General features: G+C 43.5%; 1 protein-coding gene across 1 annotated transcript in view; it reads right to left on the bottom strand.

Annotated features, from left to right (window-relative positions):
* The window catches only part of myt1lb (myelin transcription factor 1-like, b), a 102,914-nt gene that overhangs the window by 54,640 nt on the left and 25,094 nt on the right, over positions 1-23,180 (bottom strand). The window contains exons 2-4 of the mRNA XM_062398143.1: positions 16,655-16,768; positions 11,342-11,387; positions 8,755-8,788 (exon numbers count right to left, since the gene is read on the bottom strand). Of these exons, the coding sequence (XP_062254127.1) occupies positions 8,755-8,788; positions 11,342-11,387 (80 nt within the window). The 5' untranslated portion in view covers positions 16,655-16,768. The remainder of the gene's footprint in view (positions 1-8,754; positions 8,789-11,341; positions 11,388-16,654; positions 16,769-23,180) is intronic.

Below are 23,180 nucleotides of genomic sequence, written 5' to 3' on the forward strand. Positions count from 1 at the left end.
TGTGCAGACGCTGGCTTCAAATTATTCAGAGGAATTGTAAATGTCCATCTGTACAGTTTATGGTACATGTCCACAAGGCAGTGTCTGTGAGTGAAATGTTAATTCAACAACACCAGCTACAAATTATTATTAGCTTTCAATGTCTCATCATTGTTTCTGTTCAGTGCAATTTAAAAATACTGATCAGTTTGGTCACTGTAATCACGACATGAAATTCTCACACTCATCTCTAATGTGTCCAGAGTCGATTGTTGTCCATCATTTACTATTTGCTTCACAATGTGCACAAGCCAATGATGTGTTGGTCCTCTTGCCCCCTTCCTGTTGTTGTGGAGCTCCTCCTGTGTCGATGCCCTGAGACTCATTGTGCCACTCTGCTGGTTGCTTGCTGCTCTCATATCAGGCTGAGTGCTTTGAGAGCATGACATGGAGAGGGTGGAGATGGCCGTGTGTGTGTGTGTGTGTGTGTGGGGGGGGTTATGATGGAGTAAATAGCATCCCAGCTGTAGAGATGGCATTTAAGTGTCTCTCCCTTTGCACTCCTATGGTACTGCAGACCCATTACCTTAGTGTATGAGTGTGTGTGTGTGTGTGTGTGTGTGTGTGTGTGTGTGTGTGTGTCTCCTAGGCTCTGCGTGTGCTTGTGTGCGGCTACAAATGTATTTCCGAGCTATTCCTCCAATCATCTCCATGCTCCCACGCGCCTCACCCTCTACCTTTCTGCTCTGATCCTTCTCTCATTCATCATGCTTCCCTCCCTGCCCTCTTGCCAGAGGTCTCGGCTAAGGTGTAATTTAGCTCCTGCTGTTCTCTAATTTCTGCCGTAGTCAGGAGGGGCGTGGCTGGCCCCCCGACACCATGGATACAATCTGTCAATCATTACCACCAGGAAATTGCATTCAGAGTGAGAGTAATTATAAAGTCTGCCCTGTGTGGGTTGAAGTGAACACCCTTTCAGTTTGGCACATGGAAAATATGTATTTAGTGGTACCACCAGGGCGATTTGCGAAGCCTATACTGTTGCTAACAACAATGTGAGGAGTCTCCTCATCTCACCCTAGTCTTGTCTGATCTCTGTCTTTTCCTTTACATCTGTTTCCATCCCTCCACACTTTTTTTTCTTTTGATACTTTTTTCAAACCATTCTTTTGCTTTTCCATTATCAACCCTGCTCTACTCTTTCACACTGCTCTGCCCTGCCTCTGTCCTGCATCTATCCTACTGAGCCTATGTCATAGTCTACAGTCATTGACCTACACCGTTGTGAACATTTATGCTTGTGTGCTGGTGTGTCACAATAACACCACGAAGACCAACACCAAACCAAGTCTGGGATCCCAGTTACCTTTTTCCTTTGATCGCCAAAATCTAAAATCTACCAATTAGTCCCCGTGAACGATTTGAAACATTCTTGAAACAAGAATGGTATGGACACACAAACAACCTGAAAACATAATGCCTCCAGCCATTGGCTGTTGCCGGCATGGAGACATTAGAAGAAAGGACATCTAAAGAGATGATGAATATGACCATTCCTCGACAAAACCAAGTGGGTTTATCATAGTTGTTAATTCACAGTTCTGGGGCAAATAAATATAAATGTGTTTTTACTCAAATGGGCGAAAAAGAAATATATCCACAATGGGGTAATCAAAGCTAGTGTTGATGGTCTCCTGTTGTAAAAAATATCTATGCGACATAAACTGCAGCCTTTCTACATTGATTCTGTCCAACACACATAATACTAATGCAGAAAGCCTCTCCTTGCTGTACCTGCAGAGGCAGCGACATGAAGAAGTGAGACAACAACAGAGGTGAAAGCAAGAGGCTGAAAGAAAACCTACTTATTTCTATCATATTCAGCGATGTAGTTGTTGGAATTCCTGTCAGAGTCCTCGAAAAGCGGAAATCAAAACTCGTGACTTACAGCGTTGTAAACGCTCCTCTTCCTTCACTGGTTGAATTATTGAAACCTACTTTAGAAAACACTTGAATTCCCTGGTTACATTTATGTTCTACAGAAAAAAACGTTGATTTATTCTCATCGCTCTCTTTCATTCCACAAACCTCTTACCTCTCATTGCCAACATGAATGTCAGAATTATGTCGATTTAGTAATTTCCAAATAGGAAGGTTAAACTCAAAGTTAACAGCAGACCATGACACAAAAGCTTGGTCAAAGGCATCAATTCGGGGCATTCCATTTTCAATTAATGTCAAAGCCACAGTTGCTTGTTAAATCAGAAACATGTATCAACAGCCACTAATCTACAATACACTGCCAGCCAAGCCTCTTTATAACAGCCAACCCCACTGACCCATTAACCTTTGTTCCTTAGCAGATAAATGTGAATTAAAGGGACGTTGCTCTCCTGCAACATTAAGCGACAGTTATTGTCAAGTCACCTTCACTAGCACTAAGCTGTACAGTATTCTGATTAAAGGCTACATGTTCGATACAAACATGCAAATGGAACTGAACCTTCAGTCCGTACTTTTATGCATGTCTTCCGAAAGCTTAAAAATACAGATGAAACCAATCAGTAGCATCAGAAATCATATGGGCTATGAGACGAGGAAGAAATTTCAATAATGGTCAAGTTTTTGCAAATACAAATTTAGGAAGTTAATCATTTTCTCCTTAACTTGAGAAGTAGCATTAACTTTGCAGAATTTTAAAGCTTATGTCAGAATTTCATTTGTGATCAACTCTTCCAAGTTTGTTTGTTTACCTGTTTCCGGTCTTGCAAAATGCTAAATTTAGTTGCTCTCGACAAGCGTGAGACCAATGTGAGGCTTGAGAGGTCCGCCTTGCCTTGGTAACAGCTGATCAGGCAGTGGCCGGACAATATACTATTCTGAAAAGAAGTGAAGCGAATGGTCAGTTGTGCAACGTGATCATAATATGGCTATGAACTGTGTACATGGCCCTAATCCATGACCACACACGTAACTATTTGTAGCACACACAAACACACACACACACACACACACACAACCACACACATAAACACACGTGCAAACAGTGTGAAACTACCCTTACCCCCATATGTGGTTGGCTACAGAGTCTAACAGCATTTGCAGGGCCTCTGAGGGTATTCAGACATTCAAAGGCAGCATGTGAAGCGGAGAGAGAGGTGGAGGATATGGATGGTGCGCTTCCGTCTAAAGATGAGGGGGCGTCGGTTGGGGGGTCGGGGGGGGGGGTGTAATTAACATATTAATGACCCCACCTTCCTACAGCTTCTGTCGGGTAGTCCAAACACTTTGATAAGTATGCAAATGAGAGCTGCGCCATCTGAAGAGGGAATTAGCTCTGCCAGAGACAGCCGACAGAGAGAGAGAGAGAGAGAGAGGGAGCAAGAAAGGGACAGGGTGTTAGGAAAGGAAAGGGGAACTAAAAAGGGGGCGGGAAGGAGAGTGGAGGAAGGAGGAGAGGGAGCGACCAAAGCCAGCGAATGCGATAGGAAGGAGCCTCAGACGTGCCGATGAACTGATATCCCTGTGTTTGTTTTAGTCGTCTTTAATCATGACGTGCGCAGTAGGCAAATGTGCGGGTATGTGTGGGTATGTGTGGGTATGTGTGGGTATGTGTGGGTATGTGTGGGTATGTGTGCGGCGCTAGACAAAGAGACAGAGGCAGTGGAGTGCAGGAGGGGGCTCTTTTCATTCTCGTGCTCTCCACCTCTCAAGATCAATATGCCAGTGCCTGTCAGCCCCGGAGTGATGTGCAGAATGGCTGCAGGGGCTCGGGCCAGTGGGCATACAGGCTGAGGTTGGAGGAGTAACGACCCCGAGGAGACAAGGGCGAGTAATTATAACGGAGACTGATCCCGCTCGTTGTATCGCTGTGGAGAATGGTGGGTAATAAGGATGAGGGGAGAGCACTATGGGAAAGCAAGTGTTCACATGTGGGTGAGACAAAGGGAAGGAGAGAGAGAGACCCAGAGAGAGAGAGAGCGCGCGTGCGTGTGTGGTTGTGAGTGTTTGAGAGCGAGACACCTCTTGTGAACATCCAGGCCAGGGATTCTCCGACACGCTAATCACGCTCCACAATTATGTTGAATAATTAAAAGGTTTCATTAACTTGATCATTTCCTGTTCGGCCATGTTTCAGCTCTGACACCGGCAATTAAAGCCGGGGCAGCACAACGCCGGCCTCGTTCAGCCGGCTCGCGACAGAGGACAACCGTATGTCTCTTGTGCGGAGGCGGGAATCTGACAGGGGAAAAATGAGGGGCTTTAGCAGTTATCCACCCAACTTAACTGTTCTCAACACCTCAGGTCCGGGGCGCACGGATCTGACAATGAAATCTATGTGCTCAAGGTGAAATCGTGCAAATCTGGATTTTGTTTCCTTGGATTTCTTCTTCTTCTTTTTTTTCTTTCTTTTTTTTATTTATGCAAATAAGGGAGTGAACAGTTTACCTCTGCGAGTGCACCCAAGGCATCGAGACATCTACCTTGAAAATCTTTACATATTGATAGCTTATTTTTTTTCTGATACCTGCATTCAAGTGAACAAATACCTTACTCCTGTAAGCCAGACATCCATCACCTTTTGCATACTGATGGATTAAGCTCTGGTTTATCATGTGAAGCGGTATGAGCCGCACAACAACACAAAAGTATCTTCGCAAATCGTCGCTGTTTTTTTTTTTAAATGAGCTGGATTATTTTTCACTCTGCATTAACACCATAATTAGTAAAAGCTCGTCCTGTCCTAGTTACATAAGACGTCTTTTTGAAATTGGATTACTCCAGGATGAGCCATTTATTTTCAGAAATGGGGGTGTTGGGGGCAATTTATTATTTCAGAGTCCCTGCTATAGAATCTCTGGCACGAAGCTATCCTCCCCTATTGAGCTTATACTGTATACGCACCAATAAACATGATTTGCATGGCAGACTGTAAATATGCAAATGACAATTGAGATGTGGAGGGTGACTGCTTATGCCGTGAGTCTCTGTCTCGCACAGTCCAGCCTCCTCTTGAAGAAACACCTTCCGCATCTTTCATATTCGCTGCTGCCTGGTGGATGCATTACACAGACCGTATGGCAGTTGCAATTTAACACACACCGTAAACAAAATCTCAAACGTTCTTTCCAACCTAAATTTTTGGAATCCATATTGTCTCTCCATCACTATCCACCTCGATTACAGCAGTGGTCCTGTAAGTCTATATTACTATGGTCCTGTTCATACCTGGCATCAACAGGCATTTTGGGTGATCTGGGTCTCAGTAGCTCAGTTAACACTGAACAGATCTCACGCTCATCATGACTGATTGCGGAGACAAAATGTTTTGTAGTTTGTTATTGATAAAACTGACTGAATATTTTCTGTAGTGCATTGTTTTTCAAATTTGAAGATATGTCCAATCATGAATAATTAACCTCAATAAGTCCGGATACAACTAACCAGGAAAGTCAGGTTTAAAGACTGTAGCAATTGAAAAACTCCAGATTAATGTTCCCAGTTTATTGATTTGTAATGATGGAGGAAGAGGGTCCATAACTTCCAGTTGATCCCACTGGTTGTGTTGTGGGACCATATGATCGCCTGTGATCACTAGAGCTCGATCAATATAGGGATTAGCAGATTTTTTTACAGTGTTTTATGTCAAATCTGTTTCTTTTAGTGTTTCTTTTTATTTATAATAAAGGAATCATTGCCACATTTTCACAATTTCTTTTCAGATATTATATCGGTCGATGCAGTTGAGCTTTACCGCCCCAATATCGGTATCAGCCCCTAAAAATCCATATCAGTCAGGCTCTAGTGATCCCAGGTCTTTACCCTGATCTCTTCTCAGTCACAGCCTTGTTACATGTGATGCGTGTGAGTATTTAAAAACCCTGCAGTTAGTTAGTTTGCATCCCCTCAGTTCCAGTCGCTCTCTGTAATTTGCTCTCACTCACCTGACACTTATCAATACACCTCACTCTGAGCCCATTCATGTGTGTGTGTGTGTGTGTGTGTGTGTGTGTGTGCAGGTTCTGTATGTGAGTGCAGTTTTACATGGCTGTAGACAAGAAGGGTACGCACATATTTACAAGCATGCATACGCACAAACACACACACACACACACACACACACACACAAGCGTAGCAGCAGCAGCCTCTGTGACCCAGGCCGAGCCGCTCCATGCAAAGTCAAGCGTGTTTGTCCTGAAGACTATCAGCTCTCCGGGGAGAGAGGCCATCGAGCAGCATTATCGACATTATAGACGCCTCGGCCTGGAGATAGGCTTCACATCGATCCCCTGATTAATTACTATCTGCAGGCAGCAGCAGGGTGAGGGAGAGAAAGAGAGGATGAGAGGGGAAAAGTGAGAGAGGGAGGAGAAAATGATAGAAAATGGCGAAAGTAGGGAATGAATGAAATCGGAGCGGAGAGAGAGGAGGGAGAGTACACCTTGTACTATCTATGAAAATCAGCTAAAGGCTACACAGTAATCTTCCAGGTGGAATATTATTTATTGATATATAGGTAGGCAGGAACGCTTATCGTCACTGCAACCAGCCCTGAACACACGGCCAAGGACAAAATGAAATTCACACATTACTGCGGTAGAAACGACTTGCAAAGACGAGTAGAGGACAATGAAACAGCCACCCTCGAATCCCCGAGCACATTATACTCAACAAACTACAAATGATAGTGGAAATAATTAGAAAGAAAAAAATGTATATATATGTATATATACACATATATACTAGTAAAAACATCCTGGACATTTGCTCCAGCCTCGGTGTGCATGGTAAACTTCACTGGCACAAATGGAACTCGTGTGGACAAGCGGACAGACCTGCGAGCATTAATGAACTTAGGTTAGATCCTCTGGGCTGCACAGCAGAGACTCCCCAGAGACTGCGCAGCACATTGTGCAACATAAGTCAATAAGATGTTACCACGTGCAAGCATCAGTCGGGCCAATGTGACGGCTCTGAGTGGCTGGTGCATTTGAATGGCTGATAAAGCAATTTTTTTGTTGAGATACATTTTTTTCCCCTCATATTGACAGTCAAATCACTGCACTTAGAAAAAAAAAAGGAGTTGGACCGATGCAGGATAACAACATTGCAGGTTATTTTGTTTTACAGCTGGGTTCAGCTTCGCTGCCAAATGCTAAAAACTACTTTTGAAGCAAACGCTCAAAAGAGACGCTGCTCCTTGCACTGAATTCCAAACTAACACAGTCGCCTCACAACAAGTGGGTTCTTACCCCGGCTCCACCAGGGCCTTTCTCTTGGGAGTTTGCATGTTCTTCCTGCGCCTGCAGGGCTTGTCTCCAGGTGGTTTCAAAGTAACCTTGTTTTGTCCTACATTTCAGACTTTTTTGGTTTAATCCAAACTAAAATAAAAGGCTCTGAAGATTCCTCACATCACAGTCCATACAAGCAGACCAACCTTTTATCCGACCAAAAGAGCTGCCCCTTGTCCGTGGTACAGATCGTGAGTGTGAATTTTTTTTTTTTCGACCAAACATGATAAGTTTCTATGCACTTAATCAAAAACGTTGCCATCTTAACAACACGCCAGATACATGCCTGTCTACAAAGCAATCATTGTCAGTTATAGAAAAGATGAAGTCCACATAGGTGACGATGACAGGACACACGTATGTCGTTACATCAAACTTTACAATGAAACAAAGGAATGAACCTTGGTGTGGACCTTTGTCCAGACTTTCACGTGTGAAAACACCCTCCCTCTAAACCCACAGGAGCGAATGGGAGTGTGAATGGTTGTTTGTCTCTATAAGTCAGCCCTGCGATTCACTGGCGACCTGACAGGTTGAACCCCACCCCTCTCCCCCCAATATCGACTGCGTTTGGCTCCAGCCCCAGCACCCCCGACCCTGACAAAAGGACAAGCGGTAGATAATGGATGGCTAATCTGATTCAGGCCAAACCATCATATTGAGCCAGTACCCTGTATGAAAACATGTCCTTCTTTTCACATGGCTCTAAGCGAAATGTTACATTATATTGTGCAGAAAGGCCCACGTGACAGCAATTAAATGACAACTACACTACTATGTATTAACATTCATTTCATAGCGATTATAACAAAAAAGCCAATAGCTGTTGAAAATATAGTGGGCAGAAACTTTCCCAGTGTCAAAGAAAAGCATTGAATTTGAAATAAAGTTGTGTTCTACCTTCCACCCACTCAATTCACCCAACAGGAACTTTAAAGCTGTGGGCGTAGAACGAGAGAAGGAGTTGTGCTGCATGGGTAATGAACTGATAATTGGCTATCATGCTAAATATCATCAAGCATACGAGACAAAAACAGAATTATGTAGCTCGGCTAGTTGGAACATTAAAAGAGGAGAAAACCCTCTTGTTTAATATTTCATATGGGGGAAACGTATTATCTAGAGGGGAGGAAGAGTTTTGGTGTTTCTCTGACGTTGTTAACATCATTTGTGACATTGAAGACATCCACAGAAAGCGAGGGAGACAAAGTGAGATATTCGCACTATGAGGGAGGGATGCAGTGAACGCGAAATAACCTCAACTATGGCTTTGTGATGGAGGAAACAAATAAAAGAGGAGGAGGTGAAATCTGAGGGCAAAACAGTGAGTTGCTGCTGATGTGAAGGAAGCGATCAGACAGTACAGGAGACGCAGCGGCTTCGTCACGAACAAGGTCAGTGACGACACAGAGACACGCGTGAGTTTGTGTACGTGTGTGTGTGTGTGTGTGTCGGTGCAGTGCAGCCCTTCAATTCCACTGACCTGAAAAGCTCTGTTAACGCCGGATCCACAGGCACTGAGAGAGAGAGAGGGAGAGAGAGAGAGAGAATGATTATGAAACACGACAGACTAGAACATGCTACGTCCACAGCTTCTTTGTACAACACATATATGAACCCGTCTGTGCAGGTTTAACATAGTATAAAAATGAAAAGGTTAAATCAAATGTTATTTGATTTGTTTAGCCCATACTCCCACATCTCACAAAGAAAAAAAAATAAACAATCTGTAAAGGGTTCCATGTCCTCCGTCCTTAACCCTCAGTAAAATATTTTGTGTTTGGGTGAAGATATCAACTGAAAATGTGATTATTCATTTGTCTTCATTTAAAACTTCAGAAATATATTAAATACATAAGGCAGTAGATCAGTTCAGTTTTTTCAGGGTCTGGAAAATGCTATATAAATGCTTTTAGATACATTATTGACTGTGGTAAGAATTAAGATTGGTGAAAAAGAAAATAAGAAAATAAGAATTTCTATATATGTATAAGTCAGTTTGGTGCAATATAATACCTCACTGTTATATTTTCAAAACAGATATCCGGAGTATTGATGTATCAGAGTTTTGAATGGAAATAAAGTAAAGTAAAAGCAGTTGGATGATTTTAAAGAGACAAATCTGAAGTGAGATATTCTGTGCTGTCACATTTGATAAAAATTGGTTCTACCGTGTTTTATAATTCTTAGGAGTTTAAATCAGTGATTCGTGTTCTTATGCTGTTTTGATGTTTTGTTGATAAAAAATGTATTTTTATTCAATGGCCTGTCAAGTGAAATAGTTAAAATAACTCATATAAACATAATTGACCCCCACCAAGATGAAGATTGGGATTTGGATCTTCAGACGTAAGAAATATTTCAGCAATACAGTCTTTGGGATAAGTAATACATTTTTTTTTTTTCCATCGTGAGAGAGGGAGAGCTTACACAGACATGTTTGAAATCACTGCTCATGATCTATACTTATTTTTGTCACCCATTTTGATTTTAGGCTTTGAATTATGAGCATAAAATGTATGCATCGCGCCCTCAACTCTTAGCAAAGAAGTGTTCTGCGTACACTCTGGAGGATTCTGACACAGAGGGAGAAATGAATGAGTGAAGACGGAGTGATTTAGGACAGGGTTATAAAAGACCACCAGAGTGCCAAATCCTCCACTCCCCCTCTCTCCCTCCCTTGCCGGCCGACAAGCAGAGGACGGCTGTAACTCAATCAAACCGGGGCCTTGTGGTCGCAGCCCTCAGACAGGGTGCCTGCTCCACACCATGTAGGAACAATAGTCACCCCCCCCCCCTCCTCGTTTGGTCAAAGATGTTACAGAATTTCTGAAGTTAGAGGTGATGAAATATGGATCAAGACATTTCTCTGATGGACACCTCTTTTCGAGTTCTCTAAACCTAGCGCGGGGGGGGGGGGGGGGGGGGTGCTGAGGGAGTCTAACGGTTTGCCAGGCCTTTTCAAGGTTTGTCATAGTTTCCTGGGAGGAGGTGGGGCGGCTGTTTTTACTGTCACTACTGCAGTGCCCGTTCTAAACCTGCCGTTTTGTAATGGACTCTTCTCTAGTTCTGGACTCCAGAGATATACTTCAGAATTAATCCTTGTCACTTTTGAGTCCTCTTCAACCAGGTTAATAATATAATGTCACTTTTCAATTTCAGTTTGTGTGCTGGATGTTGTGTGAGGAGCTTTTTTTGGTCTATGGTGCAGAGTAAAGTTAGAAATCTTTGAGTTCATCCTACCTGGTTTATCTGCAGTGAAGATTCAATGCTTCAAAAAAAAAAGATTAAACAGAATTTGCTTTATTACTGTTCACATTTGTGGTTATATATATACAATTACAATTACACTCTTAACTTAACTGCTGTTTTTTTTCCATATATTCATTGTCAACTTTTTCAGACCCAAGTTCACAACTTTTCAAAATAAAAGTTCTCAGGCCGATATAAAGCCTTGCAGTGACAAAACAAAAGTGACTTTACTTTGAATACCTCTTGCAAGTAGTTCTATAAATGTTGCTGCCATGATGGAAATCAGCACCATTCACGCTGGTTAACGACTGTGTCAGTCAATTATTGTGAAATAAAAGATTTTGACTCGTGAGCTGATCCAGTTCCTGACAGATGTTGTTTATTTGAGGAGGTGAAAGAAGACACGTTCAACTCAGTCCACAGACTGGAGGCACTGACTGCTACAGAGAACTGGTCACCTGTTCAGTGACTGGTTTCTGTCACTGGTTTGTCAGGTAAAACCCAAAGTTACCTGTTCTTTAAAAAGTATGCTTTTGTTGGATGATACTATAAGTCACTGTTGGGGGTATTTCACTGTTGAATAGAGCTCCTAAAAACATGCACTGTGATTATAGGAGAAAAAACAAGAGAGCGATAGAGAACGCGAGAGCAGCGAGAAAAGGCAACTCGAGTGTCACGGTCTGCGATTTGTGCAGTTGTGTGTACAGTGAACGTGTGTGTCTGTGCATGTGTGTTTGAGTTGGGGAAGTGAAGGTCACCCTGAACGGCATTGTAACCTGTGTGTGAGTGTGTATGTGTGTGGGAATCCATGCGGTTACCTTTGGAGCGTGTTCGATGGCGCTTATCGTCTGCATCCAGCTCCATCTGCAGAGAAGCAACAAACAAGCTGTTCAACACACAACACACAACACACAACACACAGCACCGCAAAAAATGGGTCTTTCATTCGGGTTCGGATTCCTTCAGCTTCAAAGTGCTTTTCTCTTCCTCCTTGTCGAACAGGAGTTTCACACCTGATGTTGCAACGCTTAGACGCGACATGTCGTGCAGGTGAAGGAGTGACTGACGGTGTTTGTGTGAATGATGTGAGGAATTTAAATACAAAGGAAAATCATCGCTTCAGATGCTTTTTCACCGATACACACCCCCTGTGGATTTGACATGAATGCATTGATGAAAAACTGATCTCCCCAATGAAAAAGAAAAATCTATATTAAGACTCTGAATAGTCGTTAAAAAGGCGTATGAGATTATCAATGACCTCACACACGTCCTCTACAGTTACTGCTACGGTTTTAGATGGTACATAAAACTAAGAGGAAGAAGTTTGGGGTGTATTCCCTCAGACTGGTGAACAGTCCCAATGGGAGGCATGGCCACTTTACATTGATGAACACACTTTAACCTTATCCATCCTTGTAATTGTTTTTTATTTTATAGATTTCTAATTCAAAAAAGTCTAAAAAGAAATTCAGCTTTGTCGGAATTAGTGTTGTCCTTTATATGCAGTTTTGTTTCTTTCCTGCTTGCTGCCTTGAACTGGGCCATGTGGCCGCTCTACAACATTTCCATTTATGTCTCAGAGAGTAATTCATGGATCTAGATTCTAGATGTTGATGGTTAGGGGACTAATATTAATGACTGTGTGTAATAAACACCCTAGTCGAATTAAATGTGGATTCTTATGGAGACCTTGGGCCTGGTGGAGGTATGCACTTTACAGTTTATTTCAGCAAAACCCTCTCTCTGACCATCTCATCCATTTTCCACACCGTTTGCATGAAATTTAGAGATTTCACAGATGTATTGAAGAAATGACATCATCCTACATCAACTGTGAGGTTTCCATTTATTCTTTATGCTCCTCAGTATTCAAACCTTTCAGGCTCTCTACATGCCACAGGAAGCATTATAAGCCACTTCTAGGTCTTCTTCTTCTTCATGTATGTCCGACCTACACATCCTTCTAAAGGTGGGTCTATCCCCTTACCAACACATCATAAATTGTTGAGGAGCCCCAGCGCCTCGGGACATCACTGTTATTTCCAGATGTCCCTAAATATTCGTACATGCTGCATTCGGAATATGACAGGGGCTGTGGTCCTGTTTGGATGTCTCTTTTTATTAAACATGATTTATTAACACCACACTTAGTGCACTGTAGAGCCCCTCAGCCCTAATGGTGTGTTACTTTATGAATGGCTATAAATGTTTCAACGGGAGAAAAATAAAATCATGAAAGGCAAGGATACCTTGTAAATCTTATTAGTGGAGCAGGGAGGGAACGACCGGGAGTATTTTGGGGGCGGCTGAGGATATTGTGTGGGTGTGTGAGAGGAAGCTTGGAATGTCCACAGAGACACACACACAAACACACATATATACACAGTGGTTGATTACTATAACTGAATTAGCTTCTGCATGATTTTCATGCTCAGCTGAACGATAATTTGTTTGCAATATAACACTGATCATCACATGGTGATCAATACTTTTCTTAAATGAGTAAAATCTTCTCCATAGCTGCACATTCATTCATATAATACAGCTCGTCTCTAGCGCTGACACCCACACACCAACACACGCAAGCACACACACACACTTACACACACACACACACACATGCACACGCATACAAACTTGTGTGGAGAGCCAGAGGAGATGACGGGGCACGCTCGATTTGACTCGATTCAGTTAAAACGGTAAACTATAACTTTTAACACTATATCCATGATCATTATATATATATATATAATGACCACCAGAGAAACTTTGACTTTCTCTGGGTGGAGCTCTCTTCATACAGTAGAAGGTGGTGTTGCTGTCAGCCTCCACATTTGTTGGAAAAGCAAATCTTTCCCACAGCAGCCATTCACATCCCAGTCGGGTTGAGAAATGAAGCTGCAAAAAGTTGTTAAAGAACAAAAAGACTACCTGTTCGCAAAACGATTCCCCTGTTATCGGTGAAATATTAAATATCCATTGTGGACTAAAATTTGTGACACACGCACACACACACACACACAGCCTATCTGAAGCTGCCAGGCTCTCTCTGAGGGCCCCGGTTTTAAGCGAGTTCTGAACACAGTGTCAACAACAACTGAATCCAGCAGCAGAATAAAACAACAGCAACAATAACGGTGGCAGCAGTGTAAGTCATGTCGCCTCCTCTTCCTCCCCTCAAGGCTCCTCATGAGAGTTGGACCCGGGAAGCTTGCACGCCTCTGCAGCTCGCCATATGTTGGAGAGCCCTTCATATTCGGCCTACCCCCCCATCTCTCATTCTCCCTCCCTCCCTCTCTCTCTCTCTCTCTCTCACTCTCTCTCTCAGCGCCCCATGGGAAAATGTCACGGCTGTAATGAAGGTTAGCCTGCTTATTGAGGATTAGGAGGAGGCCCACTCCTTCTCAGTCTGTGTCTCAATTAGACCCTGGATCAATGGCATTACGGGCCCAGATGAATAGCCGCACGGTAATGTTCATGCCGCCTCCAAAAGTTGAGGTTGGCCGAGCAAAACACATACAATGATGCAAACTTCATAAGAAATTCTCCGTGTTTTTTTTTTTTTGTTTTTTACCTCACAACCAGCAACTTTAATAACTAGGACGGTGTTTAACACTGCCAAGGCCCAACAGACCCCTTCAATTCATTCAAACTGCAGCACATTTCACATGATCAGTACTAATGTGCCAGATCTTTCAACATCCACAATAAAGTCAACAAGTTCTTCCTTGACCCGTACAGCATCCTTCTACTCGGTAAAGTTGTGTGAATCAACATTTCATTCACAAACAACCTCCACTGGGGTTCAGTTGTCATATTTAAAACGAACCAGCAGGTGATTTCATAAAAACAAACTTTTGGAGCTCACATTCCTGTTTCCAATTCTGCACCTCCAAATGTGCAAGATAGAAATATCAAAAATTTGCATTCATGATTTTATTTATCCACTTGCCATATTGTGCAGCATATATTGTATAAGGATTTCAGTCACTTTCAACACACACATGGACACACGGACACACGGACACACACACACACACACACACACACACACACAAGTGCACATGCATGAGGTGCAGGCTGATTTCAAATTCATCTGCTACAGTAAGCCTGCAGACCAAAGTGTTTAAATCAGCACCAAGTGGAATTCTCTCAGACGACAGAGGGCCTCGCAGAATACATGCATGTTGTGATTTGAATGTGGAACGCAGCTAAAGTTTTTATGCAGTTCACACATGAGGGGGGAAAAGCAGCCGTGTGTGTGTGTGTGTGTGTGTGTGAGTGTTTTTGAGGGAGTGTGTGCGTATTGATCATACAGTCATCAGTACAAGTATCACATGTAAATTGCCAGTTGTTGTTGTTATTAGTGCGTCTTTATGATTAGAAGGGACTCGAGAGCGCCACCAGACACCGACAAATTGATGGGGGGTCTCGCTCTTTGATAGAGAAGAATCAGGATATTCCTGAATGAAGCGCGATAAGAAATACAGCGATTATTGTGTTAGGAACTGAGACATAAAAACTAGCATTTTGCACGTGTGTGTGACTTTGTGCGTGCGTGTGTGGGCTCTTATCATTTTGGTGGTGTGGAAGGAGGGAAGGGGGGGCTTAGACATCTGTCACAACAATTCACATCGTTATCAGTTTCCCTTTGTTTTCACCTTGAAGTTTTGGGAGAATGCATTTCAAGCATATGGCGCCCAACAACCCCACCCCCCTCCTCCTCCACGCACACACACACACACACACGCACACCACCACACCCGCACTTACGCACACACACACACCCATTGGTATTCCATACAGTGTAGCAATGGGGAGCCAACTAAACTCCGCTGGCATTATCATATTTCACTGCGAACACGTATTTACGCCATGCATCATAGTGACAGTAAACATGCGTGCCAAACCGGAGCTAAGTGCATCTGAATTAGTGTGAAGGGCTGCAGAGATCGCATCTGAGTGGGCGCTGAGAGCGAGAGAGAGAGAGAGGGGGGGGGGGGGGGGCGGGGCGATCAGAGTGAGACGGAGAGCGAGCGTGATAAAGAGAGAGTGAAATCTGGCGAGCGATTCCTAACTAGTATGGTAAACGGCTTTGGTGGGTGATGGCTCCAGAGCGTTAAGGAGTGAGAAGCTGTGATGTGAATACAATACGAGTGTTTATCAGCCGGCGCAGTGAGGTCAGAGTGCAGGGATTAAACTCAGGTGTATTTATAACTGACTGGATTGTCACAGAGCCTGAGTGGACCTGAGGTTGTTTGACACTTTTTGCCCCCCTAAATAAATGTTGATTTGATTTAGCTGTGTTGCCCAGTATCTTTGAAAACTGCATTCACTACATAGGGACTGGAATCCATGTAATTGCTATTGGAGGTCAGAAACTAAGTGTGTTTTTGTCAAGAGAAATCATAAATTCAAATGAATGTGCAGTATGTTTTAACATCTAAATAAGCTTAAAGGACGCCCTGTCAGCTGCAAGGATTTGTTTTATTGTGAAAGCCTGTGACTCAACCTTTGACCTTCCACTTAAATAACTGTCACTACTGACAGCGGACTAGCTAGATCATCAAAATGAATCACATAGAGACCAAGGAAGCCAGTGGTGGATGTGTTCTCAGTGGTTTCGCTGCTTGTAAGAACTGCCGAAAAGTATTAGCCTCTGATAACAGCATGCTAGGTGGAGGAGCCCAGGTGCTGCGACAGTTGACAAATACTTTACCACGGACACGAGACTGTCCGTAGCATGTGTGTTAAATCACAGGTGTCTGGTTGGGTCACGATTCAAATGCTAATCGGTTCAGATGGGTCCAGATTTGACTTCGATTTAATTGTGGGTAGTGGAGCAGGTTTCGTACAAACCTCAGAGGATTGCAAACAGATGACCTCTACAGTCAGTGGACTGGTTTCTACTGTTTCTAATGTTTAACTATGGACTTTTAAAATTCATATTATTTACCTGTAAGTGCAAAATGCAGTGTTTTCTGAAACTGATTCCATCAAATAAATAATTCATAAATCTTCATGAAAAGCTAATTTAACATGCAAATCTGAATCAGGACAAGCAAAGACGATTATAAAGCTAGACTTTTGATGAGTTAGGTGTGACCACATGTTGAAAGAGACTCTACCTGAAATGGTTTGGGGTTGAGGCAGCTCTTTGGTCCAGACCCCTGCTTCCACTGGGACCGAGTGAAGTTCAGCTGGACGGAAACGGCTCACCACATCTCCTCCACGATCATTTTCTGCATAGAGGGCAGAAGAAAAAGAGGACGGTGAACATACATCATTAAAAACCATTTGCAGAACAATCACATTCACACGCAGCCATGACGGGATTGGAAATTTCCTCCTCTCCTTCTGACTGCGGGGCTCATGAATAGTCATATACCATCAGCTATGCGGCACACGCCAAAAAACCCAACGTCGATTTCCGGCATAACAACGGCCGCTTGCCGCGTGCGACAGGCTTGGCCACATGGGGTAATTAGCCAGATCTATCATCTTCTGCAGGAAGTGGGGGACAAATATAGCTAATGATCCGTGCCTGCCTTCATGATTTCCCTCCTCAGCTCTCCATCCTTCGCTGAGTTGGAGGAGAGGGGAGGGACAGGGGAGGGGTTGAGCTAAGGGGGTCGATGTCCCACCTTGTCACAGAAAAAGGTGAAATAACCGCACACGGAAAGAGAACAAGACACATTGGGGGAAAAAAAGGGAGTGTGAGTGAAAATGTGCATTCAGACTCTGCCTGAGTGCTCTGCCTGTCTTTGTTTTCTCCATCCGCTGCTGCTAATTAAGCAAATGTATGGGAGAGAACAGATGAGGTGCCGATAGTGTATAGGGACCATCACACAGAATGAAGGCCCCCATAGGGAGCACACCAGATGGCCCATCACGCACACACACACACACGCACACACACACACACATGCACACACACACACACACACACACACACACGCTCAGCAGTCATTCCCAATCTGTCTCAAAGTAGCTCAAATAAAAACAATAGCTGGTCCCTCAGGACACGCACCACCACAGGCGTACAGTGAGTGTTCAGGGTGCCCGTTGTGTGTTATGTAAAAGGAGCGCGGGTGGTGTTTTAGAGCACAAGCGGACTTTACTTTCAACCAGCAGGGGTTCTCTTTCTACCCCTTCATCACACACATACACATTTTTTCTGTCCATTTCCTTTGTAGTGGGAATAATGAGCGAGGCAAAGTTGGAAACAGCCTGTGAGAGTTGCAAGGGGACAGTGGAAAACAACTTTGAAAAGGCCTGTTAACGTGAAGCCCTAATGTGAAACAATGGCCCACTCAAAGTATATTTTACACGTTACAGCTACAGATGTGCCGTCTTTCATGCTTTTTGAAAAAGGGCGTCAGAGGTTTGGTTTGTATTTGATTAAAGTCGCTGGTGCAGCCCGAAAGCATTTACAGTGATTTACTAGAATTACCATCCTGTGGCTCCAAGCCTCCGCCAAACTGTGAAGCTGCAGTTTACATCCTCGTCCATCCAGATTCACATAATACATGTGGTTGAGACTTTGAGGGAATAAAGGTGTTGCGTGTATTTTTGTTGTTGTTGTCACATTGAGATAAAGCACCACAAAACAGAGTCAAATTCCTTGTGTGTGTTCGTTCAACACAAAATGCTGTGGACAATGCTTCAAATAGGGAGGTTGCTGCAAAGACGCTAGACATTATTAAAGCTGGATGCTTCACATGCGCCTTCAACAACCGTTACAGCTCTATACAATCAGGATAGTTTCAAACAGATTCCCCCTACTTCTGAATTATGACGTGAAGTTATGGTGGTGAAGTTGACCCAACACCTTTATTGACCTTAAAATGTCACAAGTTTGAAGATCTGTATTTGTACATCTCACAAAAAGTTCCTGAGAAATCGTGGTCACAAGAATGCAATGGATGGACAGACGGATAGATGGATGGATGGATGGATGGATGGATGGATGTAGGGATGGATGGATGGATGGATGGATGGATGTAGGGATGGATAGATGGATGGATGGATGTAGGGATGGACAGATGGACAGATGGATGGATGGATGTAGGGATGGACAGATGGATGGATGGATGGTCAAACCAAACAAGCCTCTGGCCACATTTGTCACAATCACAATTGTATAGAAGTGCGGCAAAGTGAAAATGAATTTGGACATGGGTAAGAGTTATATTGTCTGTATCAGATTATAAAAAGCTCCTTTTCTCACTTGTCGAAGAAACACTTACATCTGGCTTTTGTCTGGAAAATGGGGCATTACTCTACCTATCTATTTAATAAAACCCAGTGTGTGTTATGTTTATAACTCAATTTGTGGAATAATTTCACCTGCTTCTACCTCATAAAATATAAACCGCACACACACACACACACACACACACACACACACACACTCACTAATCCATGGCCCCTTGGTCATTCTAATCAGCGTGTATGTGATGGGTCTGTCCTCTGATGAAGGTCTTCATGTGGAGGCTGATGACAAATCACAGCTCCCTGACTCCTCATCAGGACACGGCCCACACTCCCCTGGTGTGTGTGTATGTGTGTGTGTGCGTGTGTGCGTGTGTGTGTGTGTGCGTGTGTGCGTGTGTGTATGTGTGTGTGTGAGTGTGCGTGTGTGTCTCAGAATAAAAGGAGAGGGGAAAATGACAAATGAATAGAGTCTGATGGGACAACATAAAAAGCAGAAAAAGATACAGCACAACGAGGAAATACAACATGTGTGAGTGTGTACTTTGTGTCAGTATGTGTGTGGTTGGTATTCTAGTCATGGAGTTGCAGAGCTAGTCTGTTTCAGCACCAAGGACAGTGACAGACAGAGCAAACACACTTGCGGTCTCCTTTTCTTCTTCTCTACTGACAATTCTACAAGTGTGTGTGTGTGTGAGTGTGTGTGTGTGTGTGTACGTGTGTATGTGTGTTTGTGTGTGTGTGTGGATATGAGAGAGAGAGTGAAAGAGAAGTGATATTTCTCACAGTCTATTCCTTGGAGAAAAAGAGGGGACCGTCCCTGTGCTTTACTGGGCTCCTATATCTATCAAAGCCAGAGAGCATACCGTAAATAGCCTGGAAAGACTGGCTGCTCTGGCACACCCTCCTACCCACACACACACAAACACACACACACACAGACTCATATTACTGTAATGAAACCCTATTATATAGTTACATATGAGGCCTTAAGAGAGGGAGGCTGTGATGTCCGCTGTGACATTCTTTGACACATACTGTACATGACAGGCATTTTAGAAACACACCCTCACATACACATGTGCGCAAGCACGCAGGCACACACACAAAAGAAGTCAAACCCATCATATAGAGAAACACATACGGCACATGAGGACAAGGGGGCACACACAAATTTGCACATGTTACAAAAGAGACACATGCTTTATTCATGTGTTGTGCGTGAACACACACACAGACATACACACGCACGGCAATCTCCTTCTCCCAGGCTCTGAGAGTGACTGGGGCTGCCTGACCTACATTCTAGCAGATATGTATAAACAGGCAGAGAGGAGATGAAATCTCTCTCTCCATTGCTCTGCCTCTCTCTGTTCCATATTCTGTGTTCTTTTCAGTGCCTGTTCATTGCCTCTTGGACACACACACACACACACACACACACATACCCACACACACAGGAGGTGAAGAAGCAGCTCTGATTTCTTGGTCTGACTGTCCCCATGCTGCAGATGAAACAGGCATTGTCAGTGTGTCGCCATAGTACATGGATTTTGATGGTGAGAGCGGGATCCCTGTACATTCCATCTTTCTCCCTGTTGCATATGGACCATCCAACAAAGTACAATTTTCTCTTTTGTGTACTGTATGTCAATAAATTATTTAAAGCCAAAAACATACTGTTAGTCAAACCTACGTCCAAACACCAGGGAACAAATGGTGAAGTAGAGAGGGGATGATGGGTTGGAAGAGAAGAAGACAACTTGGGGATGAGAAGTGGTGGTGGTCTGTGGGAGCAGGTCTGGTTAGATCAAGAGTAGGAAGTGGGATTGTTCTGATAATAAAGCCAGTTGGCACGTTTACTTATTTTCCTCTTCAGCTAACAGATGACAAACCAACGCGTCGCTGTACAAAGGCAGAGTTGCCCAGACAGCACAGAGGTTAGTCAATGAAAAGCTTTTCATCTCAGAAATAGAAAACAAGATTCACTTTATCTTAAAACTGAAATATTTCAACCTGTAAAGTCCACTGAGGCGTTACACAGTGACACCACAGAAACCCACAATGAATTTCAAACGATGAAAGAAATGTTTTAGTTTTAATAATTAATTAAATAATTTAACATTTTTGTTAATTTATATTTCAGTGTCAATATTAATCATTCATTCTATTATAAAATGTTTGTTTTATATTGAATACTTATACTATTGAATAAAAGTTAACCGTCATAGCCCATTAAATAGTTTAGGTATACCCAAATTATTGAATAGGCTAATATGCATTGAGATTGATTATTTAGCTGTATGCTACTTATTTTAGACATATCAACATGGCGCTGACAGGAAACATGCAAAATATTAAAATATATTGACTGATGCCAATTTTTACAGAAATTGGCATCAGTCAAGAGGAATACCTCTAACTGCTGAATGTAGGTGCGGAGCTGAGGCCAGCTCACACAGGTCAGCAGGTTTAACCAAGTTTAACCAGTAAACATAGAGCGACAAGCAGAGGAAACCACAAAGCAATCTGTGATAAATCACCATGTTGCCTGCTGGCTGAACAGCTGAAAAGAGTCAATGTGTCAGCTGGGCTGACCGTCTCCTGTAAAAATATCTTTGGACACAGCGGCGTTCTCGGAGACACTGGGGGTTGAAGGGTGAGAGGAGCTGTCAGGTGGTGAAGTGGGCCGGCTCTTTAGGACTTTTTCCTGCTCCTATCAAAGAGGAAGAGTGAGCTAAGGTAACAGCAGCTTTCTGACCCAATTTCATCTTCAAGGACACGAGAGATGGAACTGACCGCGTGCCTGACCCGCTGCATCACACAGCGTTCTGCTCACAAACACACACACACACACACACTGTCCACGCAGGAAGTGTGGATAAGCCAACCCAAGAAACAATATTTATATAATATCTATATATCTACAAACAGTGGACCTCAGAGTGTATACATAAGACACACACAAAGCTAAAAGTGCATCTCTCCATCCCTCTGCCGTCTCATGGGAGGCGCCCCCTTCCTCTGTGAAGCCAGAGTGTGGGGGAAATAACATCGAGCGAAATGCCGCCGCAATTACCCACAGTGGGGTAATCACCAGCACAATGCACTACGGGTCGGCTGCCTGGGAAAGAGAGTGAAATACTCAGGTGAGAAGAGAAGCCAGACAGCAATCAGCCCAGCAGGAAGTGGAAGAGAGAGAGCGAGACTCAGAGGGAGGGCGAGAGAGAGGGATGGAGGGAGGGGAAGAGAGAGATAAGAGCAAAGGGCCATTCCTTTAATTTCCATGGGAGAGCCGGGGTCTTAATTACTTGATGAGTCTCTGTCTCGCTCTTTCTCTCGCTCTGCAGTGTGGTTGTAAAAAGGTGTGTGTGTGTGTGTGTGTGTGTGTTTATATGGCCCATTATCACACTGGGAAGACTCCATCACCTCTCAGTGCTGATAGCGAGTGAAGAGAACAACATTGCAGTGAGAGGCAGCAAGAGAGACAGAAAGAGAGTGCGTGTGTGTGCGTGTGTGTTTGGAGTGTGTGTGTGTGTGTGTGGGGGGGGGGGATTGCAGGGAAAGAGGGAAAGTAGGAAAGAAGGAAAGCGAGGGAGAGAGGGAGGTGATTTACGCCTTTAGAAGTGTTAACGCCATCTCTCATCCCCAGCAGCTCGAGAACAGCAAGGTCGAGGAGTGAGACAGCAGAGACTTGAAATAGCCACAGGAAAACAGAGCTGTACGCCACCTCTGCCCAAAGACAACCACACATCCTACATGGGAGCGGCCAACAGTCTACAACGGGGACCTGCTGTGTGACCCGGCCTCTATACAAAAGATATATCGCATAAATCGCATATGTAACAGGTGGTAATAATAATAATAATAACTGGAACAGTAACATTAAAAACCATTTCGACACAATTGGAGAAGTGGCTGAGTTGCTATCCACAATGACGATGGATGAACCAACGACAGCGACACTTTGCAGCGGTGACGCGTTCATCACACGTTGATGATCTGCTTTTCCTTCGGACCAGTTTGCAAGAGCAAAGGACCAAACCCGTGTCTGGAAAGCTGCTGTTGTCTGGTGTGCATCATTCCTCTGAACCTGAAACGCAACGTGTGCAGGTTTTATTTGACTTGTATCGAAACCAAAATAGTAAAACGAGATAATAAATTTGACAAGATTGAGATATAACACTCTTATTGATGCATTGGCGGATGATTTAAAAAAAAAAAATCGAATATAATCCATTGGTAAGAAACAACAGAAATACTGATTGGGAAACAGCTGAGAACCTCCCAGCTTCACTGTTAACTATCTCAAACATTTCTATGGCGTTTCTCTAATTATCAGCTAATACGCACTCTGTTATTGGACTGTAATTCAGATCTGATTAAACGCTATTAAACTCTAAAGCCACCTACAAAGCTTCAAAAGAATTAGCAGGCGCC

Source organism: Platichthys flesus, chromosome 10, assembly GCF_949316205.1.
Source record: "Platichthys flesus chromosome 10, fPlaFle2.1, whole genome shotgun sequence".
NCBI lineage: Eukaryota > Metazoa > Chordata > Actinopteri > Pleuronectiformes > Pleuronectidae > Platichthys > Platichthys flesus.